This window comes from Vespa velutina, chromosome 11, assembly GCF_912470025.1.
Source record: "Vespa velutina chromosome 11, iVesVel2.1, whole genome shotgun sequence".
NCBI lineage: Eukaryota > Metazoa > Arthropoda > Insecta > Hymenoptera > Vespidae > Vespa > Vespa velutina.
The window spans coordinates 3,041,300-3,068,799 of record NC_062198.1 but is presented as its reverse complement, the minus strand read 5'-3'; the positions used below and the strand labels follow the sequence as shown (position 1 = coordinate 3,068,799).

General features: G+C 27.1%; 2 protein-coding genes across 4 annotated transcripts in view; both read right to left on the bottom strand.

The window, feature by feature from the left end:
- The window catches only part of LOC124953160, a 41,008-nt gene extending 19,992 nt beyond the window's left edge, over positions 1-21,016 (bottom strand). The window contains exons 1-2 of the mRNA XM_047504127.1: positions 19,458-21,016; positions 17,876-18,545 (exon numbers count right to left, since the gene is read on the bottom strand). Of these exons, the coding sequence (XP_047360083.1) occupies positions 17,876-18,545; positions 19,458-19,759 (972 nt within the window). The 5' untranslated portion in view covers positions 19,760-21,016. The remainder of the gene's footprint in view (positions 1-17,875; positions 18,546-19,457) is intronic.
- Positions 1-27,500, bottom strand: part of LOC124953158 — a 175,847-nt gene that overhangs the window by 54,944 nt on the left and 93,403 nt on the right. The gene's annotated exons all lie outside the window — the stretch shown is intronic.

Sequence of the window (27,500 nt, the reverse complement as noted above, 5' to 3'; positions counted from 1 at the left end):
CTTCACGGTTGAAAATTTTTCCTGCATTTCATATAGTCTACGTTTATTACTAAAAAAAAAAAAAAAAAACCTCACACATTGGATAGGAATGTTCGAAATGCAGAGAATACGAAATGACATGTATATACACACGTACGAATTATTATGAACACATATACATAAACCTATATACATAGTATGAATATCCATGTATACATATATATATACATATATACATACATACATACGTACATACGTACGTATGTAATACATATATGTACCTACGTACGTGGCAAATATCACAAAGGACATACTCGTTTCTACATTCGTTGGCAATACTCCAAAACGTCTTTGACTTCTTCTTTAAATAATTATTAACGCCAAGTGCATCGTCGAAATATTTTTAAACGCTTTGTTTGCTATTATCAAAGTCATTTTGATACGCACATAATATATTGACTTTGATCAATACAATTTACGTATCAATCGTTGTTACGCGTTCAACGCGTTTATCGGAAATCTTAGAAAATATTAGAAAAAATAATTTCACATACGATAGTATGACTATTGGGAAATTAAAAATTTTTTTTTTTTAAATTAGGAAAAACAAAGCGAATAATATTAATTCCTTTTCTTTTATCATCACGTAATTTTTTTTCTTTTTTTTGTTTTTTTTGTTTTTTTTTTCTTTATATCAGTTAATATAAGCTAATCATTAAGATGTTATTGAGAAATTCTGTCCGATATGAACGATTATTATTAAATTAAAAACAAAAAAAAAAAAAAGAAAAAAAAAAGAAAAAAAGAAAAAAGAAACCAACATAATTTGCAGGAATTAAATTAATCGAGCATTTTCTTAAATTTATTATAATAATAAGAAGATATTAAATTAATTAAATAATAATAATAAGAAGAAGAATAAAAATAACAATATAATATTGTCTCTTATTTAAGGAAAAACTATATTATTATACACATTGTGTATATCTTTAATTTTTACAAAAACGAACAACTAAAAAAAATTAATAATTCCAATAAATTCACTGTACATCAGTGAATAGTTAATTAAAATACAATAACTTCGTTAATACCTTTGTCCTGTTTTCTTTTTATTTAAAAACTAAAACAATGATAAAAATTATTCTTTAAAAGGTAAATAAAATTATTAATTGTAATCAATTCAGCATTATTCAAGTAAGTAGTTTAATAACTTGGTTGACTCTTTTAGATTCTAATCTGTTTCTTTTTAATACGTATATAGTTCTTATTTCATTAGTCATCTCACCTAAGAGAAACACGGTGTGTTTTAAAGTACTCATTTCGCGGCTCGTGGACACTTTCGCGAGACATTTTCGTGCTGTTATTTCAAGACATAAAACGAGCAAAAAGAGAGAAAAAGAGAGAGAGAGAGAGAGAGAGAGAGAGAGAGAGAGAGAGAGAGAGAGAGAGAGAGAAAACGAGAAGGTTGCCTTCTCCTTCAGTATCTTCTTCTTCTTCTTCTTCTTCTTCTTCTTCTTCTTCTTCTTCATCTTCTTCTTCTACATCTCGTAAGATGGCGTCGTTTATACGAGGATTAACGTAAACACGGATTAAATCGACTAACACGTTGGAAATGTGCTGCTTTTCCTTTTAGGAAAATGTCCATCGTATATTCCTTCTTGTTGAAAATGGATTATTTTCATGAAACACGTATATATTATTTTTCATTCGCCACATATTTTTAATCCACTATAATACTATAATAATGAAATATTTTCCTTGAAATTAATTAAAATCTAAAAAAGTAATTTTTAATTATTATATTCTCTCTCTCTCTCTCTCTCTCTCCATCTATCTTTTATTTAAAATTATATATTTATGATTTTAATTCAATGTTAAAGATAACGTTAAAATGAATAAATGATTAAAATTTGTCAGAATTTAATCGAACAAGGAAATTTAAGATTATAATAAACAAATAATCATATTAGTTATTATTAACAATCATGTATATTCTCGTATCTTATTGAAATTCGATCGATCGATTATCGTTTAATAAATTATAACGATATTTGTTAATAATGAAAATGAAATTGAACGAACGTAAAATATTATCAAAATTAATATTTCTTTCCATTTTTTTTTTTTTTCGTTCCTCTCGATCTACGTTCGAATGAATTAAATGTTAGAATGATTATTTTTTTTGTTTCTTTTTGTTTTTTTGTTTTTTTTCACGAAAATTCTAATCCTTATAATTTATCGACATGTTATCGATCTATATAACTTACATTTAGGCCGGAAATTCTCTAAAGTTTCAAAAGTTCTCGCTTAACTTTTTCTCTATTCGTGGAAGAATTAGGCGGGAATTTTCAAAGACGGGCCGAGCGGTTGGCCATTAAAAGGAACTTCGTTATTAACTCGATTCATCGACTTAATTCACAGTTTACCACGCGTCCCGCCGCTCTTTTGCCTTCCTCGTAAATTAACGAGTTCGTCGAGTAAAATTACGGGTACGCTCTCGTTCTAGAGTTTAGAGACTTTAACGTTAGAGCCAACTTGGAAAATTTTCTAGAAATTCTCTAGACTAGTAACAAATCAGGACACCTATTTACATGCATATATAAATACATATATACATATATTCATCGTGTTTCTTGACCGTAACATACATTAATTAAATAAGTAAAAGAAGATGAAGAAAAAGAAGAAAAAGAATGAATAAAAGAGAGAGAAAGAGAGAGAGAGAGAGAGAGAATAAAAATGGCGGGAAATTCAAACGAATTTGTAGAACAATAAAAGAATTATCGATTTAAACTATACTAAATTAAAGAATCGGCTTTGATCACTAAATGAAGAAGAAGAAGAAGAAGAAGAAGAAGAAGAAGAAAATGATGATGATGAAGAAGAAGAAGAAGAATGAAGAATAATGAATGTAAATCATGAATAAGAGAAGTACAAATGGTCCGTGAAATTTAAACGGCGAAAAACGAAGAATTATCGATTTCAATTAAGGTTAAAGAGTCGTTCTTTGATCAGTGACGAAGGAAGAATAATAATGGGCTTAAACAATGAATTGAAGAAAAATAAGATAAAATATATTAATACTCGAGGGAATTAGTAAAACAAATTAAATAAATAATGTAAGAATGATTGATTATATAAATTATATTAAAAATTTGACTTTGTTCGGAGATTACAGAAGTACGATAATAATAATAATAATAATAATAATAATAATAATAATAATAATAATAATAATAATAATAATAATAATAATAATAATAATGATAAAGAAATACAAATAATAGAAAAGTAATAGTAATTGAAATAAATAAATATAGATTATAATTTGAGAAGAATAAATATACGATTGTAACTTGTATTAAAAGAATCAATACTATGATCGGGAATTAAAGAATTATAAATAATATTATTAATAATAACAACAAATAGAAATTACAAATAGAAGAAATGATCGATTATTCGAATAACAATGAACGGAATTTACGGAATAACAAAGAATTGCTCGATTTCAATTAAAATTACATAATCAAAAGCAAGAGAGAGAGAGAGAGAAGGAAGAAAAGAAGACAAAAACGACGAAAATTGGCGAGAAATTCGAATGAAATTCGAAGGGTAACACAACAAAAGAGTTATCGATTTTGAATATAATGCTAAAGAATCGACTTTGACTCATTACAAAGAGAAAGACTGTTGGAGAGTAAAACAGAGAGAGAGAGAGAGAAAGAGAGAAAGAGAGAAAGAGAGAGAGAGAGAGAGAGAGAGAGTTTAACTCGATTGTTAATGCTCTCGTAGTCGCGTTGAAATGGCGATCCCAAAGTGCGGTGACACATAGAGGGTTGGTATGGTTAGGTATAGAGCTAACACGTGGAGAGAAAGAAAGAGTGAGAGAGAGAGAGAGAGAGAGAGAGAGAGAGAGAGAGACGAGTCGTGACGGTAGGAACGCGTTTGATTAAAACCCATTTATCACTTAAACCGTGTCCCGTTTCAGGCTTTTGTAGAGTTGGGATCTTTTGTCGACACGAATGACCATCCCTTCCCCCCATTATTCTAGCCCACCCCTATTCCCACCCACTATCTCCCACATTCTCTTTCTGAAAACGTCGTTTTCAGTTCGTTTCTTCTTCTTTTCTTTACTATGAACAGAGTCTGTTTTCTTTATCCTTTCTAAAGTCATTTTGACACATTCAAATTCGAAGTAAAGTTAAGCCATAGAATTATTTCCTTTTTCTTCTCTTCGCTTATTTTGTACCTATCATTTCCTTTCTATCTTCCCTCTTTTATATATATGTATATATATATATATATATATATATATATATATATATATATGTGCAATAATAGATAATATATTTATTCACAGTATAGATAATAAAAATGTTTGATTTGAATATAGATAATAAAAAATCATAATTATGTTAAATATATAAATATATTAATGAAATACTATATATGAAAATATATAAGCGTATGTGTTCAATATATATATATATATATGTATATATATCACATGACTTTTAGATAGTAATCTATATATACAAGGTTGTTTCCTTAAACGCGTGATGTTGAAATAACTCGCGAGGGATTGGAATTTTACTAAAAAAAAAAAAAAAAAAAAAAAAAAAAGTTTTCTACATAAACATTGTTTGATACGAAGATGAAGATGTTCATCGTGCAGCGTAAATTAATCTTCTTTTTTATTTTCTTTTTCTTTTTTTTTTTTTTTTTTTTTTTTTTTTTTTTTTTTATATCGAATAATACGGAAAAATTTTCAATCACATTCAGATATTTTGATTATTTCTTTAATAGAGCCTTCTTTTCTTTTCCTTTTTTTATTTTCATTTTGCCCCAATAGTACCGTGATGTATCATGAGACAAATTTAAACGTCATATATTATACAGTGACCTAAGTGTGACCTTGAATGAAAAAAAAAAAAAAAAAAGAAAGAAAGAAATTCGTAAAAGATGAATGGAATTCGTACGTGACTCACAAGTATATTTATTTAATTTTATTTCGTTTTCTTATCATTCTATCGTGTTCCCATTTTTTCTGTCCTTTGTTTTTTTCCTTCCTTCTTTTTCTTCTTTACTTTCATCTTCTTCATTTTTACGACATATGTTTTAAAACGAAGGAACTGTACACACTAACGTCAAATAGAGATGTTCCTACCTTTTGGCTATTTCCTTCCTTTTTATTCTATTTCTTGCAGTAATATTGAATGTCAACGTCTAGAGTAATGATTTCTTTCCTTCGTTTTGTCCCTTGAGAAGGAGAGAGATAGAGAGAGAGAGAGAGAGAGAGAGAGAGGGAGAAAGAGAGAAGGTAGAATTGTCGACCGTTACATGATTGCTGGAAATCGATTTCGTTTTTATCCGACATTCTGACAACGACAGAAAGTATTATTACACGAAAATTAATGGATTTTGTTTGACCAGCCAACAATTTTTCATAAAAAAAAAAAAAAATGAGAGAGAGAGAGAGAGAGAGAGAGAAAGAGAAATAAGAAAATTGTAGTAAAATTAACACAAAATTATAAATATCATTTTTATTATTATTAAATTTTTTTTCTTCTATGTTTTATCAATAATATGTATATATATATATATATATATATATATATATATATATATATATATATTATTATATTTTTGTTTTATTCAATTATGATTTCATTCGGTAATACGTATACAAAATCTGAGATAATATAAAATCGTTGAAAAAAAAAAGAAAAAAAAAAAAAAGAAAAGAAAAAGAAAAAGAAAAAGAAAAAGAGGAAAAGGAAAGAAAGAAAAGAAGGAAGAGGAAGAGGAGGAAGAAGAAAATTAAGAAAATAAGAAAAGAACATTATTCAATGGAGATGAAATCCGTTCGTTCGAAATTACGACGAATTTTTTCGCTTGGAAAATCAAGGATTCGATTCGATAAAAGTAGATAGTAAGAATATTAAAAGGACTTGAATCTAAAATATAGAAAGAGATAGATAGAGATAAAGATAGATGAGGTGAATAGAAAGAGAAAGAGAGAGCGAGAGAGTGAGAGAGGAAGGGACAAAAGGAATGTAAGTACTTTTTCATTTTATCGATTTACTCTTTTTTAATTCTTTCGAATCTGAATTCATATGAGAAAAAGAAGAAGAAAACAAAAAAGAAAACAAAAAAAATTAATCCTTTCTTTGGAAATTATTAGAAATTATAATCATAAAAATTTTGTAAAAAAATATGGAAATAAAAATATTCTAAAGGATATTAATGAAGTTACATCTCAGTTAAAGTTAACGAAATACATTCTTTTAATATACGAATAGTCATTAATTATTAAGAAATTATAATTTCAAGTCGACTGTGATAAGAAATTATTGATTGTTATGATTGATTTGATATCATGATAATACATAATGATTATTCAATAAATTTATATAATTTCTTATTAAATTTATTTTATTAAAAAAGTAATTAAATTTTACAAATACTTATTGTACAATTAAAATATTTAACGATAATGAAAAACGTGTTAATGTTAAAATACATAAAAGAAAGTTAATTGAAAATTTTTATAATATTTGAAGAAAGATAGGGAGAGAGAAAATCAGAGAGAGAGAGAGAGAGAGAGAGAAAATCAGAGAGAGAGAGAGAGAGAGAGAGAGAGAGAGAGAGAGAGAAATAAGAGCAGACAAATTGGAATAGAAAAGCAAAAGACATTGATGGTGAAACCAAGAGGAAAATCTCAGAGGGAGACGCCTAACGATAAGGCAAGTTTTCCACGAAATAAAGGAAATTGCTTTGGGCCTGAGGTGGAAAAGACATAGGGGGAGGAGAAGGTTGAACGTGGCTGGTAAATGAACGAAGAGGAGGAGTAGAAAGAGGAGTAAGAAGAGGAGGTGAAAGAGGAGGATGAGGAGAAGGTTACTTGCTTAGACATTGAGGATAGAAATGAAGAAAAGAAAAGAAAAGAAAAGAAAAGAAAAGGAAAGAAAAGGAAAGAAATAAAAGGGGAAAAGAAAAAAAAGGGAATACTTTCAACGTTACTCGTAGTTCTGAGCTAAAAACTTGTACGTACGTTACGACTGCTATTGTATGTGCATCGACTTTTATATTTGAAGAAAAATTTCACGAGAACGAACCACGTTTACCTATTACTTTATCATTCTTTTTCTATTGTAATTTAAAATTTGTCAAATTCTTTTTCTTCTTCTCTCTTTATTTTTCAAATATTCCATTCTCCATCATTAAGATCGAGCGCTGATATAATTCATTATAGAGTGAAGTATATTCATTTTATTAATGTGTATCTTTTCTTTATTATTTTTTCTTTCTTTTATATAAATATATATATATATATATATATATATATTTATATATATATATAAATATATAAATATATATATAAACTCTATTGTATATAAACATTTCCTAATTTATTTGTAAATATTATCATATTTCATTTTCGATGATAATTTAAAAATTTATTTTAATACGTATACATATATATATATATGAAATATAAAAAGTGTATTACCGACAAAAATTTGTTAAACATAAGTAAAAAAAAAAGGAAAAAAAAGAAGAACGAACGAACAAACAAAGCAAACAAAAAAAAAAAGAAGTAGAGAAAAAGAAAGAAGAGAAGAAACGCTTCTCTGAACCGTAAAACAAAAAGAATGAAAAATTGTTTTACCAGCGTAAAAAGAGAAAAAATTAAATCGATCAAAAAAAAGAAAAAAAAAAAAAAAGAAAAGAAAAGGAAAAAAGAAAAAGAAGCAGAGCAAAGAAAAATAAATGTTCTTGAGAAAATGTATGAAACTAAATTACCACCGACGTAACATATTTATACTCGTATACGATTATTATCCCGTATTTTTATACGGGATTAGATATTTTTAATCGAAGAGTAGAGAGGAAGAGGAAAAAAGAGAGAGAGGGAGAGAAAGAGGGAGAGAGAGAGAGAAAAAAGAAGGGAAGAAACAGTAATTAAAATGTTTAAAAACGAAAAGAAACCGAGTTAAAAAAAGGATGAGGGCCATAGCGGCAAGATAGAGGGTGGGCGGGAAAGGCTTGATTTGTGGGGGGGGGGGTTAAAGACGTCGGGGTGAAAAGTCCTTATACAAAAGAAAAATTCAATTACCGAGGAAAGTTCAATTAGCGTATTTCTATCGTTTTCAATTTGATTCTCTGGTGTTCATACCTCGGCAAAGTTCAAAAGCTTTCTCAGAAGCTTTTCTCTATCAATATGGCAGACGTTAAAACAAATAGGACGTGTGGCAAACATAAGACGACACAACCATGCTATTCTGTGGCCCCTCTCATTCGAGTTTCTCACTACTTTGCTTGCTCGCTCGCTTGCTTGCTTGCTTGCTTGCTTGCTTGCTTGCTCTCGCTCGTTCGTTCGTTCGTTCGCTTGCTTGCTTGGTTGCTTGCTTGCTTGCTTGCTTGCTTGCTTGGTTGGTTGGTTGGTTGCTTGCTCGCTCATTCGCTTGCTTGCTTGCTTGCTTGCCTTTTCATATTCGCCTTTTCGAACGGTCTCTTTGCACCCACACAACCGAATGAAAATCTATCGTTCGATGTGCAAATACTCCTACGTATAGTTTGAACTGAAGAAAAACTTGAAGAAGCAATGAAATTAGCATAATTACACCGGGAAAGAAAAGAGAGAGAGAGACAAAAAGTTCGGTCGTTAAACTCATGGGATGAAAAAAAACAAAACAAGAATAAAATAATTCGATTTGTTTCATGTTTTTTTTCTTTTTTTTTTTTTTTTTCGTTGATTACTCGTTATTAGATATTAATAGATCGTAACACGAATATATGTACGTACAAAATTGGATAACTTTGTAGAAATATTTTTTGATAATTATATAGAAACGTTTTTGTTTCTTTTTTTTTTTCCTTTTTCTCGTTGTTTTTTTTTCTTTTTTTTTTTTTGATTGTTCTCTTTAAGAAAAAAAAAAAGAAAACAATAATAATAGTTACGCATATCGTTCGAATGTTTTTAGATGAAAAAAGAATATGTAAGGATGTTAATTATTATCAGCTCGAATATCTTCTTTCAAAAATTAATATATAAATAAAATATAAAATATAAAATTTGTGAAAAACTATTGATTCAAATGAAACATTATTACGTTCATTCAAATAAAAAATTATTATTTGAATTATTATTCGAATTATATTAGGAATTTTTTAAACTAAATTAGAAAGTATAATTCATATTCTCGATGTACATATTATTATCATATCATAATATATATATATACATACATATATATATATGTGTGTGTGTGTGTGTGTGTGTGTGTGTGTGTGTGGGAATAAAATCATTCTTACATATTTCATGACATCTGCAGTAACATTGAATATACTTGCATATATATATATATATATATATATATATATATATATATATTCATATAAATGATTAAATAAATATTTATATATATATATACGCAACGTATCGATGGATTATAATGGCAATTAATAACTGATTAAGAGAAGAGTAATAATCGGTCGGACCGTAGAAATTCACATGGGAAATAATCTCGCTTGGCTCTTCAATTAATTACGAAACTTGATTATACACGAATGAAGAAACAAAATGTTATTCTCTCTCTCTCTCTCTCTCTCTCTTTCTCTCTCTCTCTCTCTCTCTCTCTCTCTCTCTCTCTCCCCTCTCTCTCTCAATTTATCTATCTCTCTCTTTCCTGCATAAGAAAGGAATTTGCGTATAGCACGTTTTACTTATTTGATTTACGTACATATATAGATAGATACGATAATAAAGAGGCACGTAGAAGTTGTTTAGTACATTACATGTATTACATACACATAGATATATATATATTCACATACACACGCGTCCGCGTATATATGTAGACACATATAATATATAATAAATTAAATTAAAATTGAAAATTGAAAATAATATAAAAAGAAAAAATATTCATATCGAATTGTATAATATTATACTTACAATAATATGATCTATAATAATTAAACAATTGATATATATATATATATATATATGTATGTCTATATATGTATGTATATATATGTACTCAAAGCGATTAATCGAATACTGTTCCGAGTAGTAAAAAAGTAATAGCGATAGTGGGAAGTGGGAGATGTAATCAATGTTTCGGAGTAATCACGAGAGCCAATAGAAATTCATTGTAACACATCGTAGAAATTCAATTTCACCTAATGCGTTTCGAACTCTGGACCTTCGGCAAGAACATTTGTATTTACATACATGCGTACGAATGTATTGTCTCTTTTACATACATGCGTACATATGTACATATGTACGTACGTACGTATATACGTATGTATGTAAATATATATATATCTACAAATGGATGGATATATATATGTATGTATGTATGTATGTATATCAGTGTATATATGTATACACATGTATGTATATATATATTCTAATGCTCGTGTATACATTTGTACATTGATTGTGAGCATTTTCCTTCTGTTCGTTCAGTCGATCTAACACGTTTTCTAATATTCGTTGTATTAATTATTATATGATTAATATATATATATATTATTAATATATATATATATATATGCATAGACACACACACACACACATACACATTATATTTACATATATGTATGCACATATAAAGTTACGAATTAATTAACGATGCTTTTGATAGATCTGAAATTTGTAAGCAAATGTGCCAATCGACGAAACGCTTTTAATCTTCGTAAATACTATCTCCCCTCCCATTCAAACCCTTTCCCTCTCTCCTTTCAACATTTTAGCATTTCCAGGATAAATCGTAATTGGGATTAGTTTAGATATGCACGTAATTGACTACATTGCTTTATGAGCTATTCGATTCGACGAATATGTCGGTCACGATAAAATCAAGAACGATGGTTGAGAGAGAGAGAGATAGAGTGAGTGATTGAATGAGTGAGTGAGTGAGACAGACAGAGAGAGAGAGAGAGAGAGAGAGAGAGAGAGAGAGAGAAAGAGAGAGAGAGTGAGAGAGAGGGAGGGAGGATTCAAATGTATTTCGAAGGACCTTACGCGATTGGATGTAATTAAAATTACGATTGAAATGCGTATGTACATATATACATATACATACATATATATATATATATACATATATATATGTATATGTATATGTATATGTATATGTATATGTATATGTATATGTATATGTATATGTATATGTATATGTATATGTATATGTATATGTATATGTATATGTATATGTATATGTATATGTATATGTATATGTATATGTATATGTATATGTATATGTATATGTATATGTATATGTATATGTATATGTATATGTATATGTATATGTATATGTATATACGTATGTACACTAGTGAGTACAAAATTATTGAGTTACGTGTTAAAATACGTTCGAATGATTTGAAAATATTACACTGAAAAGGAATTTTAATTTTTGAGTTCCTTTCTTGTGTTCCTTCTTCTTTTGTTTCGTTTCTTTTCTATGTGTAATTAAAAAAAAGAAACAAAAAAAAAAATAATTAATCAATGTGACGATCCCCTTACAATGGTCACTATATTGGAAATAAGATTATATTTACTTTTTTTTCGTTTCTCTTTTTTTTATTTTCCTCCATTCGAATAATTAAAAGTTAAATTTAATATCAACGATTACTTTGGATAGGTTCATTTTTTACAATTTCAACAATACGAATGTATTATGCGTTTCTGAAAAGGTAAGTATAAAAATAATGATTAACGATTAATATTAATGATTAATATTTTTGTTTGTTTGTATTTAATTAATTAAAAATTAGAATTTTAATAAGTGATCATTTTGAACAAATTATTTTATTATTTAAAACGAGTTTTGTTATATTTTTTCAGTGTAGATTTTCAAAAAATTTTACTATTCTTCATTCATTAAAATGAAATAACGATTTCGATTGTTCATCAATGAAGAATTTCATTTTCATGTGTATTTTCCGCTTAATTCTCAACAATATTTATTTTCCTTCTTTTTTTTTTTTTCTTTTTTTTTCTTTTTTTTCCCCTATGCAAAATTATCGGAAAACTCGAGTTTCCAAATTACTCATTTATCTTAAAATTTTTCGAATTGACATGTTCTACATATAAAAGTGCTTTAGATTACTTTGATTATTAATTAAAAAGGGAAAAAGAAAAAAAAAGAAAAAAAAGAAAAGAAAAGAAAAAATAAGTAAATAAATAAAAAAAGGAGAAAAGTAAATAAAATAAAATAAAGTAAGAAGAAATAGCGATTTATTTCGATGTCATAATAATCTGAAAAAAATGTCAAACCTATCTAAACATTGTAATGATAGGGAAAAGAAAAGAAATTAATTTTTTCAGACTTTTGATACCATTCGAAACGTTCGAATCATTCGTACAAACGCGAGATATCAAGAACGGTGATATTAGCGATAACTATGTATATATATATATATATATATATATATATATATATATATATATATATATATACATTTATGTGTATACATACTATTGCATGAATACATTCGAGTAAAATAGCTCGGTAGTAGGCAGTTAGGATCGTATTAGGATCGAGTACTGTGTCTCATTGAGCCGACTTTCGTTCAATTTCAAAGTCTCGGTAAGCGATTAGGTCATTGGCTCGATACGATGCGCGCTAAGTAGGGTCAATTTAACTTAATGGAACAATTTCGTTGCTAAATATATCTACCTCTCTCTTTTACTCTCTCTCTCTCTCTCTCTCTCTCTCTCTCTCTCTCTCTCTCTCTTTCTCTCGCCCACCCACTCGCTCACCCTCTTTATTCTAATACGTTGAAAAATATACTTGAGGAAGTACTCGAAATATTTCTCGAATTAAATTGGAATGAACACTATGAGATAATACTTAAACGAAGAAATTTTTGAAATTTTTTGATAAAAAAAGAAATAAACAATTATATAAATATTTATATAATGGCAATTATTGTGTTTCTTATTTATAATATTTTTAATTCTTCCCTTTTTTTTTTTTTTTTTTTTTTTTTTTTTTCATAAGAAAAAGTCTACAAAAATTAAGTTCGTGAAAATTATTAAAATATAATAATACTGTCATATGAAATTTAAACAAATAAATTATTTTTAGATTTAAATGAATCAATATTATTATTTTGTCGCACTGCATAATAATTTTATTTAACTTACAATATAAATTATTATCATTATTATATCACTTCACTTAGATTAATTATTATTGCAATCGTATATCTCATAATTCACATGAATTATTACTATAATCATTGTTATTTAACCTACGGAATAATTTATAATTGTCATTTAACCTGTAATATAAATTATCATTATTATGATTATTACCGTCATTATTATTATTATTATTATTATTATTATTATTATTATTATTATAATTATTATAAATAGAAAATATTGCGATGATAATCAATAAATAAGGCAACCATCGCACTTGATGCATTTGTTTATAAAAATATCTTCCTTTTCTTTTTTTACATTTACTTTTTTGAATTGAGTAAAATTCATGAATTGCGAAGGAAAGCTGCAAAGGAGATATTTTGCTTCTTCTTTTTTTTTTTCTTTTTTTTTTTTTTTTTTTTTCATATTTTCCTTGAAAAGTACGAATTGCACGAAATCAGATATTTCGAGGACGTCATACATATCTCGTTAACATTCTCCAACGACTAGATCGAGTAGCGTGAATTCTGAGTGAAGTACATCGAACGAGCATCCTTCCGCCATCGTTCTCACTTTTCTTGATTCTACGTGGTAACTTCCGTTACGCAAATGACAAGAACGAGGAGGATGAGAACGAGGTGGATGAGGATGAGGATGAGGAAAAGGACGAGGACGAGGACGAGGACGAGGATGATGGTTCTCTTTTGCGAAGGATTCATATTTTCCAATTCCATTTCGTTCTCCATCTAGAATTTCTAGAAATTTCTAGGAAATTTTTTTCTACATTTGGTATGATCCGGTATATATGATGTATATACCATATATATATATATATATATATATATGTATATGTATGTATATACAGGGTGTCCCGTTTATCTCAAAAAATAGGAATATCTCGTGAGGGATTGAATCTACCAAAAAAATTTTTTTACAAATTTATTTTATATGACGAGACATATCGTATGGTGTAAATTATTATTTTTTTTTTTTTTTCAATTCAAGACTTAGGTAAAGATTTCAAAGTAAAATTCATTTTTTTTTGTTTTTTCAAATGTTATTATATATTTTTATCTTTACAGATCAATGACATTTGTTTAAAGGAATTCAGCGATGTACTTAATCATTTATTATTCTAAAATGTTATAAAGAATACTATAAAATCGTAAATACATAAGAAGCATAATTTAGTATCGTTGATTGCCAACTACACAATTGCATGTAATAAATAAAGATTGAACTTATTACGAAAGAAATATCGTTTAATTAGAACGATAATTTGAAAATTATAAAGAGAAAACAGAATTTCGTCCTTTGTTTAAAGCAGTATTATATTATATTATATTTTAACGCAATTTATAAGATATTTATACAATTATCAGGTACAATTTTTTTTCCTTTGTATTATTAATAAAAATTATAATAAAAATATTTAATGTCAAAATATATATAACGTGTTATTCATTAAACCATACCATTATACTTATAGAAAAGATTAGCCTTTCTATTTGAAATTATAAACGAAACGAACATTTTACCCCTCACAAATCGATCTTTGTATCAGGATCACATGATATACGAAGAGATGGCACGCGAAATTGTGCCACCTTCAGGTAAGTTCTATTCTCCTGTTAGAAAATTGAAATTACGATAAACGCGAAATTTTTCGCCGCAAATCAGAATTTATATCAGGATCACATGATGCAAAAAGAAGACACGTGAAATTATCCCAACTTCAGGTAAATTGTTTCTATTAGAAAATACAAATTATGTTTTTTCTCGCATATTAAGATTTGTATCAGGACTACATTATATGTTAAGAAGTGGCACCATTTCGCATTGTTTAGAATTTCAAACAATAAGAACAATTTTTTTTTTTTTTTTTTTTGGATAAGAAGAATAATGGCAGTGTTTAATGAAGAACATTTTATATTTCTTTTCAAATTAAACATTTTTCTTTTCATTTTTATATGAAATATTTATAATGAATATTATAATTAAATTGCATATTAATATAAAATAAATAGCGCTTTAATATAAAACAATATAATATAATATTATTCAATATAATACTGGTGTAAATTAAGGAGGAACTTCTTATCTCTCGTTATTTTTCTCCAATTGGCATTCTAAATAAATGATATTTATTTTGTAAGAAGTTTAGCCTTGGATTACAACATGCAACCTAATTGCTGACAAACAATTATACGTCTCTTTAGAATTTCACAAATTTATGATAAAATATATGACATTTTGCAATTACAAATGAACTTGTTTGGCACGTCGTTGAATTCGTCTCAAAAGATATCATTAAATTATAAAAAAAAAAAAAAAATGGTTCTACTTAAAAAAATGTATTCGGCTTTGACATATCTTCCATCATTCGATCTGCAAAAAAAGTATTGGCACCATATGATGTGTTTCTTCATACCAAAAAAATGTGTAAAAAAATTTTTTTGCTAGTTTCAATCCCTTATGAAATATTCCAATTTTTCGAGTTAAACGACATACCCTCATAGTTATTGACGTTTTTATCGGATATTCGAATATTTCAAAAACAAAAGTGAGTAATTATCAAAAATATTTTCAATATTATTTTAATAAGAGTCGAGAGATTATTGCGTGAATTTTATATTCATCAATGCAAGTCTTTTAAAATATTAGAAGAGAGTTAATTTTGTCGTGAAAAATATATATATAAGATTAACTCAATTTTATTGATACTATTTTAGTAAAGAATAATATATATATATATATATATATATATATATATTTTATTATAATATTTTAAACTGTACTTTATATCAATATGTATTCTTTATACAAAATGTCCCAAAAGTATAATAAAAGTTTAATATAGTATTTATTAAAAAGTAATATGGTATTAAATTATTGATATCAATTTATTAATATTTTTGTAATAATAAAAAAAAAAAAAACAAAAAAAAACAAAACAAAAAGACAAAAAAAATAATAAATAAATAAAAGAAAATAGAATTTTATCTTTATATAATTAGTCTATATTAGAATTGATTAGAATTAGAAATGATTTAGATAAAAATGGTTTCAACTTGAACGATGTTATAAAAATTGACGGATTAGTCTGATATATAAAGTTTAAACGTTCGATGATATTTTCAAAGAAAAAGAATTATGAACCGTGAAGGATGTCGAGCGAGCGATCGAGCGAGCGAGAAAGAGAGAGAGAGAGAGAGAGAGAGAGAGAAAGAGAGAGAGCAAGAGAGCTAAGGAGAAGAGAAGAAAAAAAGTACTTCTTTTCTCGACTTGTAACGTGTAAACTTTTCATCGGTATCCTAAAGCAACCTTCCGAAACTCCCGTAGCATAGCTGAGCTTTAAAAAAGTACGCGGGAAATCGATTACGCTTGGTCATATATCATTTTAACGCTTGGCGATGTATCATCCGACGAAAGTTTCTCTACGGTCTCGATAAAATTTAATCTTTCCGGACAGGTCGTTTCCTTCCACCATAAAATGGGGAAGGAGAAGAACGGTACAAAAATCACGATTTTTTTTCTGTTTTTTTTTTGTTTTTTTTTCTTTTTTTTTTTTCTTTTTCTTTTTTCACAAGGAACTCGCAACTTCGAGTAGAAAAATTAAATGGAATTTATACTTATCATTGAAATAAATTATGTCTATATATATATATATATATATTTTTTTTTTTATATATAACTAAAAGATACTAATTCGCAATAAATATGAAATAATAATGAACGTAAATCACGCAAGAAATTATAACATCGTAAACAATAATAATGATAATTCCTTAAAAAAATTAGGAATAAAACGTTAACAAAATTTTTTTCTTCTTATCTTTATAAATAGTAAATATATAATAATTAGAAATGGATATAAAATATAAAATTAAAAAAAAAAAAAAAAAAAAAAAAGAAAGAAAGAAAACTAACAAAAGAAACATGTGTCAATATAGAGTATATAGTATTTGTTTCCTTAGGGGTGGGCGAGGGGGAGGCCAGTTCACCCCTCTAAGATGATAATCATATTCAAAGTGCCTTAAAACTTTGGTGTTCGAAATGAGAAGCAACATTTTTAATTTATTAAACTCGTTAACTCGATTTGTAGTCATTCTTACGATATAAATAATGTAATTCTTAATACAAAGAAAAAAAATGGATTATCTATCGAAAAGAATTATAATTCTTATTTTTATCAATGAAGGTTAGTATTAAATGTATATATTATATATATATATATATATATATATATATATATATATATATATATAATAAAAAGAAAAGAAATAAGACCAAAAAAAAAATAAAAAGATATCAATAGGAATCCAAACGATATAAGTATAATTCTTAAATGGTACATAATATTTAATGAAAAAATATTTAATAGATAGATAAATAAATAAATAAATAAATAAATAATTAATTAATTAATTAAATAAAAAGATTATTATTTATAATAATCTTTATAATATTATAATCTATATAATGATTTTTATAATAAGAAATAAAAAAGAATATTTTATTTATCTTTTAATATAAAAAAAAAAAAAAAATTGGCGTAAGAAGAGAGAGAGAGAGAGAGAGAGAGAGAAAAGAAAAAAAACGAAATTCGGGTGTCTCTAATATTATTTCTATCGATTTATCTAAGATTAAAAAGAAAAAAAAAAAAACGAAAGAACGAAGGATTGTCATTAAGAATAATGAAGATAACATTAATGGACTCACCAGAAATTCGTTACTGCCAAGACTTTGATGCGATCCAGTCGGTGTGATCGCTAGATCAGCAACGATCGACGTGGAGAAACTTCTACGTGCCTGATGATGGCAACCATGTTGGTTGAGAATTTTTTGCGTAGAATAACCGGAAGCAACTACGGCGTCGTCCTCGTCGTTATTGATAAGCTGAGTCGTTGTCCAAATTTGATTATCTCTATCGGGCGATCTACCGATTGTACGGTGTTTACTAAATCTTGAAATCCTTTCAGTTTTAACCCAATCGTGATTGGGTCTTGGTTGTCTTGTAATAGTATTTAAAGATTTCATTGCATTGAAACGAGAGAAACCGTCGGCCATGGCACTGGCCCATAAATGATCAGGCAAATCTCTCGATCCTCTTTGTGTTTCAACAGATTGTCGATCTGAGGATGATCCAAGACCCGACGTCGTTGGTGTGTTCGGATAAAATCTTCGACAAGTGTCTTTGTTATCTTCAATGTCGGTAGAGTAAAATATTCCATCTCTTGATTCCAATGAACGATTGTTTTCATGAAGATTTAAAGATGAGCCAATACCCGTCGATGTCGTCGATGTACGAAAGAATGTTTTACGTTCGTTAGCTGACGTCCAGATTTCATCGGCGATCGATGAACCAATTCCGGTTGACGTTGTTGGCGTTCTGAACGATTATTTGTTTTATTTATTTATTTCTTTGCTTGGTTGTTTGTTTGCTTGTTTGTTTGTATGAACTAGAATTTTTTTCTCATTTCCTTTTTTTTTTTTCTATTCCTTTTTTTTTTTCTTTATTTTCTTTTTTCATCGAGTATGTACAACAATATGTCCGAGTTTATTTCTTTTCTTTTTTTTTTCTCTTTTTCTTTTTGAAAACAAAAATTGCACAGATCCTTCTATTAATATTTTAATATAGATTTGTAAATTTGTACGGGTTCTATATAATTCTTTTTTTTTTTTTTTTTTCTTTGCTTTTACTTTATTTTTTTTATTTTTTTTTTTTTTTTTTTATTTTACGAAATTTTATTCTTAATTTTTAATTTTATTTAATTTTTATTAACTTTCATTTGTCTAAGTGTAGTTCAATCGTATCTTGAATTTTGTTATTTATACAATGACATTTTATTTAGATTTATTCTAATTCCAATATTTTATGAACAATACAAAATTTCTGAAATTTTATCATCTATATAAGACGTTTACTAAAATATATATATATATATATATATATATATATATATACATATATATATATATATTTTATATATATCGAATATTTACCATTCGACAGTAAATTAAGATGTATCAATATTGAAAAAGTGAAAAGTTACAAACTATTGTTTCTCTATTATCGAAAAAGTTATATTTAAAAAAAAAAAAAAAAAATACTAATCATTTATATCCCAACTTTTTCTAATCATATATACATCGAATCGACTAATCGATGATTCTGTTATATGTCATTGTAATAAACACTTCAAAAAAAAAAAAAAAAGAGGAAAAAGAAAGAAGAAGAAGAAGAAGAAGAAAAAAAAAAAAGAAAAATAATAAAAGAGAACAAAAAAATGTTTATTAATACCTATGACCAATGGTTCTCTCTTTCCAAACATCTTCATTATGACCATTGGTCGAACTAGCAGACATACTGTTGACGAGACCACCAAGACCATGATTGGCATAAGAACATCTTTGAGGGAAGCCCATACCATCGTCAAGGCCAGCAGCCCAAAGAGATTCCAAAGGTAAATCCTGAGGTCCAGTATTCGAAGTTCGATTTGCAATATCATTTGCATTTCCAAGGGTTGTCGAACCGAGGCCATGCTTACCCCCATTTTTATTCGAGGGAAAGACTCTCTCGGCACCTTGAAGGACGCAGCACATACTTGTGCTACCCCCTTCTCCAACCTGTCCGGTTGATCCACCCTCGCCGAGGTTCACAGACCCCTCCGACCCCCTGGTACCTGAACTTTGAAGGCAACCTATCGTGACACCGAACTTTTAACCAACTACTCGGTTCACGCACACAACACCTTTTCCTATTTATTTTGATTTTTATTTGTATTTTTACTTTTATTTTATTTTATTTTATTTTATTTTATTTTATTTTATTTATTTATTTTTTTTTTCTTTATTCCTTTCCTTCTTGATCTCACTTTAAAGGAACTAAAAATTAGCACCTGAATAATTTCAAAAGATTTTCTTTTTCTTTTCTACTTTATACGTTTCGACTTTACGAACGACTTTTTGTTTCTTTTTTTTTTTTTCCTTTCCTTCTGTATTTTTTTTTTTTTTTTTTTTCGTTTTCTCTTTTCGTTTACATTATGATTTTTATGATGACCTTATTAGATTCGCTTGCTCTTATTGATTTATCAATTCTGATGATTTCGGGACGATCGTTGTTTTATTTTGTTTCTTCGTAGGTTTTCCTCATTTTTTTATTCTTTTTTTTCTTTTTCTTTTTTTTTTTTTTTTTTTTTTTTCTTTCTTTTTATCCTCTTATTATCTCGTATAGTTATGTATTCTGTTTTTTTTTTTCTACGACGAATATGATTCTGAATCCAGTAAAAGGAGTTCCTTGGTTATCTAAAATGTGTTTACTTTTTGTTTGCTACCAATATATTAGAGAATAGTTAGAGGATGGATATTTTTCGATGTAATAGCAAAAAAGAAGAAACAAATATATTTCCCTTCTCTTCAAATATTATAAAATAAATAAAGATAAGAAGAAAATAATCTCCGTTAGTATGTTAAACAGGGGACAAAGTTTTTTTACATTGCAAAATTTATTAATAATTCTAAATACTATATCACAAATATGTATATTCTACATATTATATTTCAAATAAATTTCAAACGCTTTGGAAGATAAAGAGCAAAGAAAAGGAATGTCTTCATTAGCGTTTAAAACGAGAACAACATTTTTTTTTTTTTTTTTTTACCTAACGAAATTGCAATTATAAATTATATATCGTGAAAACAAATATTCTTGCTTGGCATTTAAAAGAGATTTGTAATGCTTTACGAAATTTTAAAAGAAACTTTCTAACTTTTCTTTCTTTTTCTTTTTTCTTTGTTTTTCTTCTTTCTCTTTCTCCTTTTCTCTTTATCTTTTAATTCCCTTCTCATTTTTCTTATTATTTGACTTGCAAAATTTTACATTCCCATATATATATATATATATTTTTTTTACTCGTTGTCAGAATAGAGATAAAAGTCAAAAACAAATAAGAAAAAAAGAAAGAAAGAAAGAAAGAAAGAAAGAAAGAAAGAAAATAAAAAAGAAAAAGAAAAAAATAAAAAAAAAAGAAAAGAAAAAAAACAGGAAACAGATTGATCTTTATTAATATTTACGTATATTCAAATTCGATAAATGATGCAATTCAAATTCGATTTCTTTTTTTTTTTTTTTTTTTTTTTTTTTTTTTTTTTTTTTTTTCTTTTTCATACAGATACACCAAAGCCTTGGTAGCATTGATGAAAAACATCAGTTGGGTTCAACTATTCGCTAGCAGGCCTCCGTCGATTCGGGTTCCTTTCACGTGTCAGCCGCAGTTGTGGAAACACGACGTTAATGAAGAGTAACGGGGGATGTGAGAGAAGAGACAGACGGACGGATAAACGGACAGAAAGACAGACAGACAGACAAACAGATGGTTGGACAGAATGAGAGAGAGAGAGAGAGAGAGAGAGAGAGGGAGAGAGTGAGAGTGAAAGAGAAAGTGGGAGGCAGAAGAGGATATCAATCGAATGCAGCTACAGGCTATTCGCGATCTATAGATCAGAAACACATGACGACATTTCGAATTTATCGATGATAACTAGAATTCAAATGATCCTGCTACTAATAGGAATTCTATTTTAAGGAACTACTAAGGGATGATGATAATGATGACGACGATGATGATGATGATGATGATGATGATGATGATGATGATGATGATGATAATGATGATGATGATGATGAAGATGATGATAAAAATAGGAATAATATTCTATCATGTTTTTATCTTATTCTTTTTTATTTAAAAATAAATCAGATCATTTTTATATTCGTACGTATATATTAAAATATATTTTAATTTTATTCAATATAACAAATAAATGGAAATTATTTTATTCGTTTTATTAGAATCAATTGTTTTTCTTTTGTCATCTGTAATTTCTTTTTTTTTTTTTTTTCTTTTTTTTTTTTAATCTCATTTCATTTCAAATCAAAATTTAATATATTATTGTCAAGTCGTGTTCTTTTATTATATTGTCATTTTATTAGAAAATAAATAAATGAGTAATATAAAAAGTAAATATAAAAGTGAATAAAGAAATAATTTTATAGATTTTTATTATATACAAAGATATGATATGATGATAATATATGAACGTATGATTTAATTCGTCTTATAGATTTTTATTTGAGATAAAATAAATTAAGACATCGTTATCGTTTGAATATATTTATAAAATAAACACAAAAAAACAAAAAACAAAAAGAAAAAAAAAACCACCAGAAAATTAATTCCAATCTTTTATCATTTCTGATAAAATATTTAATCAATTTGTCGTCGTCCTTTTTTTTTTCATTTCTCTTCAATTTCTTATATATCTAATTTATACATTTACACACACATACGTATATATATATATATATATATATATATATATGTAATATATTATATATTATATATATATATATAAAAAATTGTTTACTACCTTATCTGACAAAGTATATTAACCTTTCGAAGGGAGTCGATCCGTCCAAAGGAGTTTCCAATCGAATTATCAAAAGCTATGAAATTCGTTTTATTGGCCAAAACGCATTCGCCGTAATCGATTCTAGATAAACGGGATGGGTAGGGGGTGGAAGCGACGGGATGAGAGAAGAAGAGGGGTTTGGGAGATGATAGTTTGGGGAGAGTGGGGACAACGGCGGCGAGAGATCGGAAGGGAAATAGGAGGAGATGTGGTTAGTGGGAAGATTCGTAGGGAGAGAAGGAAGGGCTGATGATTTATCGTAAGCGCGCACGCCGCCAAAACCCGTCGTGTCCCTTGTCTCTGACAGAGATTTACGAGGAACAACGGTGCTGGAGGACAACGTGCTCGGCAATTTTCTAACAACTGTTAGAGACTATCCTTGTTAATGAATAATTTTTCTCTCTAACTTTTCTTCTTTTCCTTCTTCTTTCTTTTTTTCTTTTTTTTTTTTTTAAATAAATTTTCTGCGTTTTCTTCCTCCTCTTTTTTGTCCCTTTGTTCCTCTCTTCTTCTTCTTTTTCTTCTTATTCTTATTATTACTATTATTATTATTGTTATTATTATTATTATTATTATTATTATTATTATTATTATTATCTAGTAAAATGTTACATTCCCATAGATATCTTTTTGCTCGATGGAGAAGAAGAGAGGATAAAGATCTTTGAATTTCTTTCTTTTTTCTCTTTCCTTTTTTTTTTTTTTTTTTTTTTTTTTTTTGGAACGTATTTGCGTTAAGCCCGCACCAATAGCGACGAAGCACGTAGTTACTTATTTACTTACTTACTTATGCGATACGCGCTAATGTCGAAATGTCGTTTCGTTATATTAGAAAGGATTTTAATTATTATTATTATTAAGTTATTAATCGATCGATTAAATGTTTTATCTCTTTAACAAGCTCGCAATTAAGAAGATTATTATACGCCATATGAATTTAAATTATTAATGAAGTGGTTAGTTTTGCTTCCTTTTCTTTTTTTTTTTTTTTTTTTCTTTTTTTTATTTACTTTTTGTTTACCCATTCGTTTGCTCGTTTTCGCATTTATATTTTTCTTTCATATTTATTGTTGTATAATTTTTTTCATTATATTTAGAGATTTTTAATTTAATACGTACAGACACAACTTTCTCTCTCTCTCTCTCTCTCTCTCTCTCTCTCTCTCTCTCTCTCTCTCTCTCTATCTATCTATCTATCTATCTCTATCTTAATGTTTCACGTCTTATTTATTTTTGTGCTATTCGACTTTATTAAAAATTTGTATCTTAAAAAATATGAGTAAGCAGATGTTACGAACGTTTTAAAATAAAATTGGTCGAAAATTTACGATAAAATCGATCCATTAATGGACTGGATGAACGAAGAGAGAGAAAGAGAGAGAGAGGGGGGGGGAGAGAGAGAGATAAAAAGGACTTAACATTTTCCCTCGATATAAATTTTATACTTTTAAAGCATCGAAGAAACCATTCGTTCGATGTAACGTTCGACGTGAAGTGAGAAAAATTAAAAAAAAATTTACAAAAGGAAATTTAAACTAAACGAAAGAACAAAAAAAAAAAAAAAACAAAGAAAAAAAAGAAACAAAGGATAGGCATATGTAAATATATGTAATATATATGTGTGTAAATGTGTAAATGTAATAAAAGTATTCGAATGTGAAATTTCACATACGTGATTTAAAATATTATTATATCAAAATGCATTACAATTTTATGACGTCCGTTGTAATGGTTCTACGAGTCGATAGCAAATATTGTTATCAACGAGTTGCATGAGGGGGAAAAAAGAGAGAGAGAGAAAGAGAAACTAAGAGAGAAACAGCGAGAGAGAGAGAGAGAGAGAGAGAGAGAGAGCGAGAGAGAGAGATGCAAATGAAGGAGAACGAAAAATCGATCCACTTGACAACGCGTCATGCATTATGATAATAACAATGATATATACGATATATAGATGATAAAATAGATAGAAAAGAGAGAGTGAGAGAGAAAGAGAGATAAAGATAGACAGAATGATATAGAGTTTGGACAATAATTTCACGTCCTATCTCATTTTCACGTCATTCTCGACGGCAACGTCGAATAAAAGCGTCCATTATTGTGATGCATTAAATTGACATATATATATATATATATATATATATATATATATATATATATATATATATACGTGTGTGTAAGTCGTGAGTTTGAAGAAAATACGATAATTAAAATAAACGAAAATCATATTTATAGATGCAAGTATGATATAATGTAAGAGAGAGAGAGAGAGAGAGAGAGAGAGAGAGAGAGAGAGAAGGGAAAAGTTCTTATTATGTAAAAAAAATTATATTTTTATTTAAACGAACTTTTTGTTTTGCATTTGTATTGTCTCGAATATTTTATGGATTAAAATTAAACTACGGTTTTAATATGGATTTAATGTGTATTGAAAGGTTCTTTTTGTTTTTTTTTTTTTTTTTCTTAAATTAACATTTATAACAATTATTAAATAATCGTTATTTATATAATTCTTAAAATATGGGATATTGAGAAAATACATAGTGATCGAAAAGTTTCTTATGTGGATGAAAATCCACAATTTAATTCATTATATATTATTATTTCCTCGAGACTTTTGAAGTTTGTAATACTGGTTGTAGTTTTACGAGTAATTCTTGTTTTCAAATTTTCGAATTTTACAATACGGAAAGAAAAATTTTAATTAACTTAAAACTTTACGAAGATGATATTTAAAATAATCTTAGAATTCTTTCCCTTCACCTAGAAGAGAACTTTTCATCTACCATGTAGTTTTATCGAAAAACGTCCATGTATGTATGTATGTATGTATATATGTATATATGTATATATGTATATATGTATATATGTATATATGTATATATGTATATATGTATATATGTATATATGTATATATGTATATATGTATATATGTATGTATGTATATATGTATGTATCTATGTATGTATGTATGTATGTTTGTATGTTTGTATATATGTATGTATGTATGTATGTATGTATGTATGTATGTATGTATGTATGTATGTATGTATGTACGTGTGTATGTATGTATGTATGTATATAATACGTATACCCCGTCGATAAAATAACGACAAATTTTATCCGAACGATTATTACAGGGAAATACAACTCCACCGATAAAACTCCGTCGATATTTTTGACATTGACGTACATATGTATATATGGATTTTTATCAAAATTTTATATAAATATTGTAACGTCATCAAGAAATATTATCAAAGAAAAAAAAGTATATAAACTATGGAAAATTTTATTAATTGGTATCATAAAAATAAATAAATCATGTACGCGTATATTATGTATGTAAACGTATGTATGAAATAAATATACTGAATTTCTTTTCTTTTTTCTTTTTTTTTTTTTTTTTTCTACATAACTAATGTATCGTCTTCTTTCCGATAAGAAAGACAAATTCATTGAGACGTAAAGATCATGCACAATAATTTTTCTTTTGGCTTATTATTTACGTTTAATATGTATATATATATATATATATATATATATATATATATCACGAATTATTAATAACATTTAACAATAATATTTCATGTAAACGAGATGATATAAAAGGATGATAATTAACATTAATCATTTGAATTTATCTTTGATATTCACGAAAATATTCGTAATGTTTACAGTACAATACAATTGCACTCTAAACGTTGAATAAATAATAGCTCTGCATTGTTTTTCTTTTATTGTAAATAATGCGTACGTTCGAAAATTTTGTTACACTTGATTCAGTCAATTTGTTTATTATAGCAAATGAACAGCTTACGAGTATATATATATATATATATATATATACATATATATATATATATATATTCAAAAGTATTTAAAAAATCTGCGATAACAAACCAAGAGATATTTTATTTAAAATCAAATTAGTTTGATAGAATCTTATGTGGATTAAATGATAAAAAATCAGATGATAAAAAAGAATATATATATATATATATATATATATATATATATATATATTAATATAAATTTATTAAATATGAAATATTTATATGATTTATAAAAAGAAGATTAATCCATACAAAATCTTTCTTATTATAATAAACTTCTATACGCTACATAATAATAAATATAATTATAATGCAATAATAATAATAATAATAATAAGAATAATAATAATAATAATAATAATAAATTATATTTTATGTATTTATGATAAATTCTTATGTTCCAATTAAAAAAAAAAAAAAGAGAGAGAACAAAAAATAATTAAACAAACAAATAATAAATAAAATACGACCAAAATCGATATTTAAAAAAAAAGAAAAAAAAAAAAAAAAAGAAAAAAAAAAAAAAAAACAATGTCTTTCAATAAAATATAATTACATCTTATAACCGGTGCCATTTTGAAGAACATGAAAAGGGGAAAGAAATGATTTAAAAGGGGACAAAAAAATGACGTAAAAGGAACGAAGGTAAATTAAAATAAGAAAGAAGAGAAAGAAACAAAAAAAAAGCATTTCCTCTCGTTTCTTTCTCTCTCTCCCTCTCTCTCCCTCTCTCTCCCTCTCTCTCTCTCTCTTTGTGCTTTTCTTCTTTCGTTCTTTCTTTTTTATTTGTTTTTCTTCTCTCTCTCTCTCTCTCTTTTTTTTTTTGTTTTTTGTTTTTGTTTCGACGCTCCAACGCGCTCTTTAATTTCGTCGACGTTTAAAACGAGCACACGATGCCAGGACGATGCCGTTGGGAGAAACAGTTGTTTCAATTTATTTTCGCGGGAAAACTCTATGGAAAGCTATCTCGTATACACCGCGACACCGAGGAAAACATAGAGAGAAGTGAAAGAGGACTCTGATACCATGCAAAATGAAGC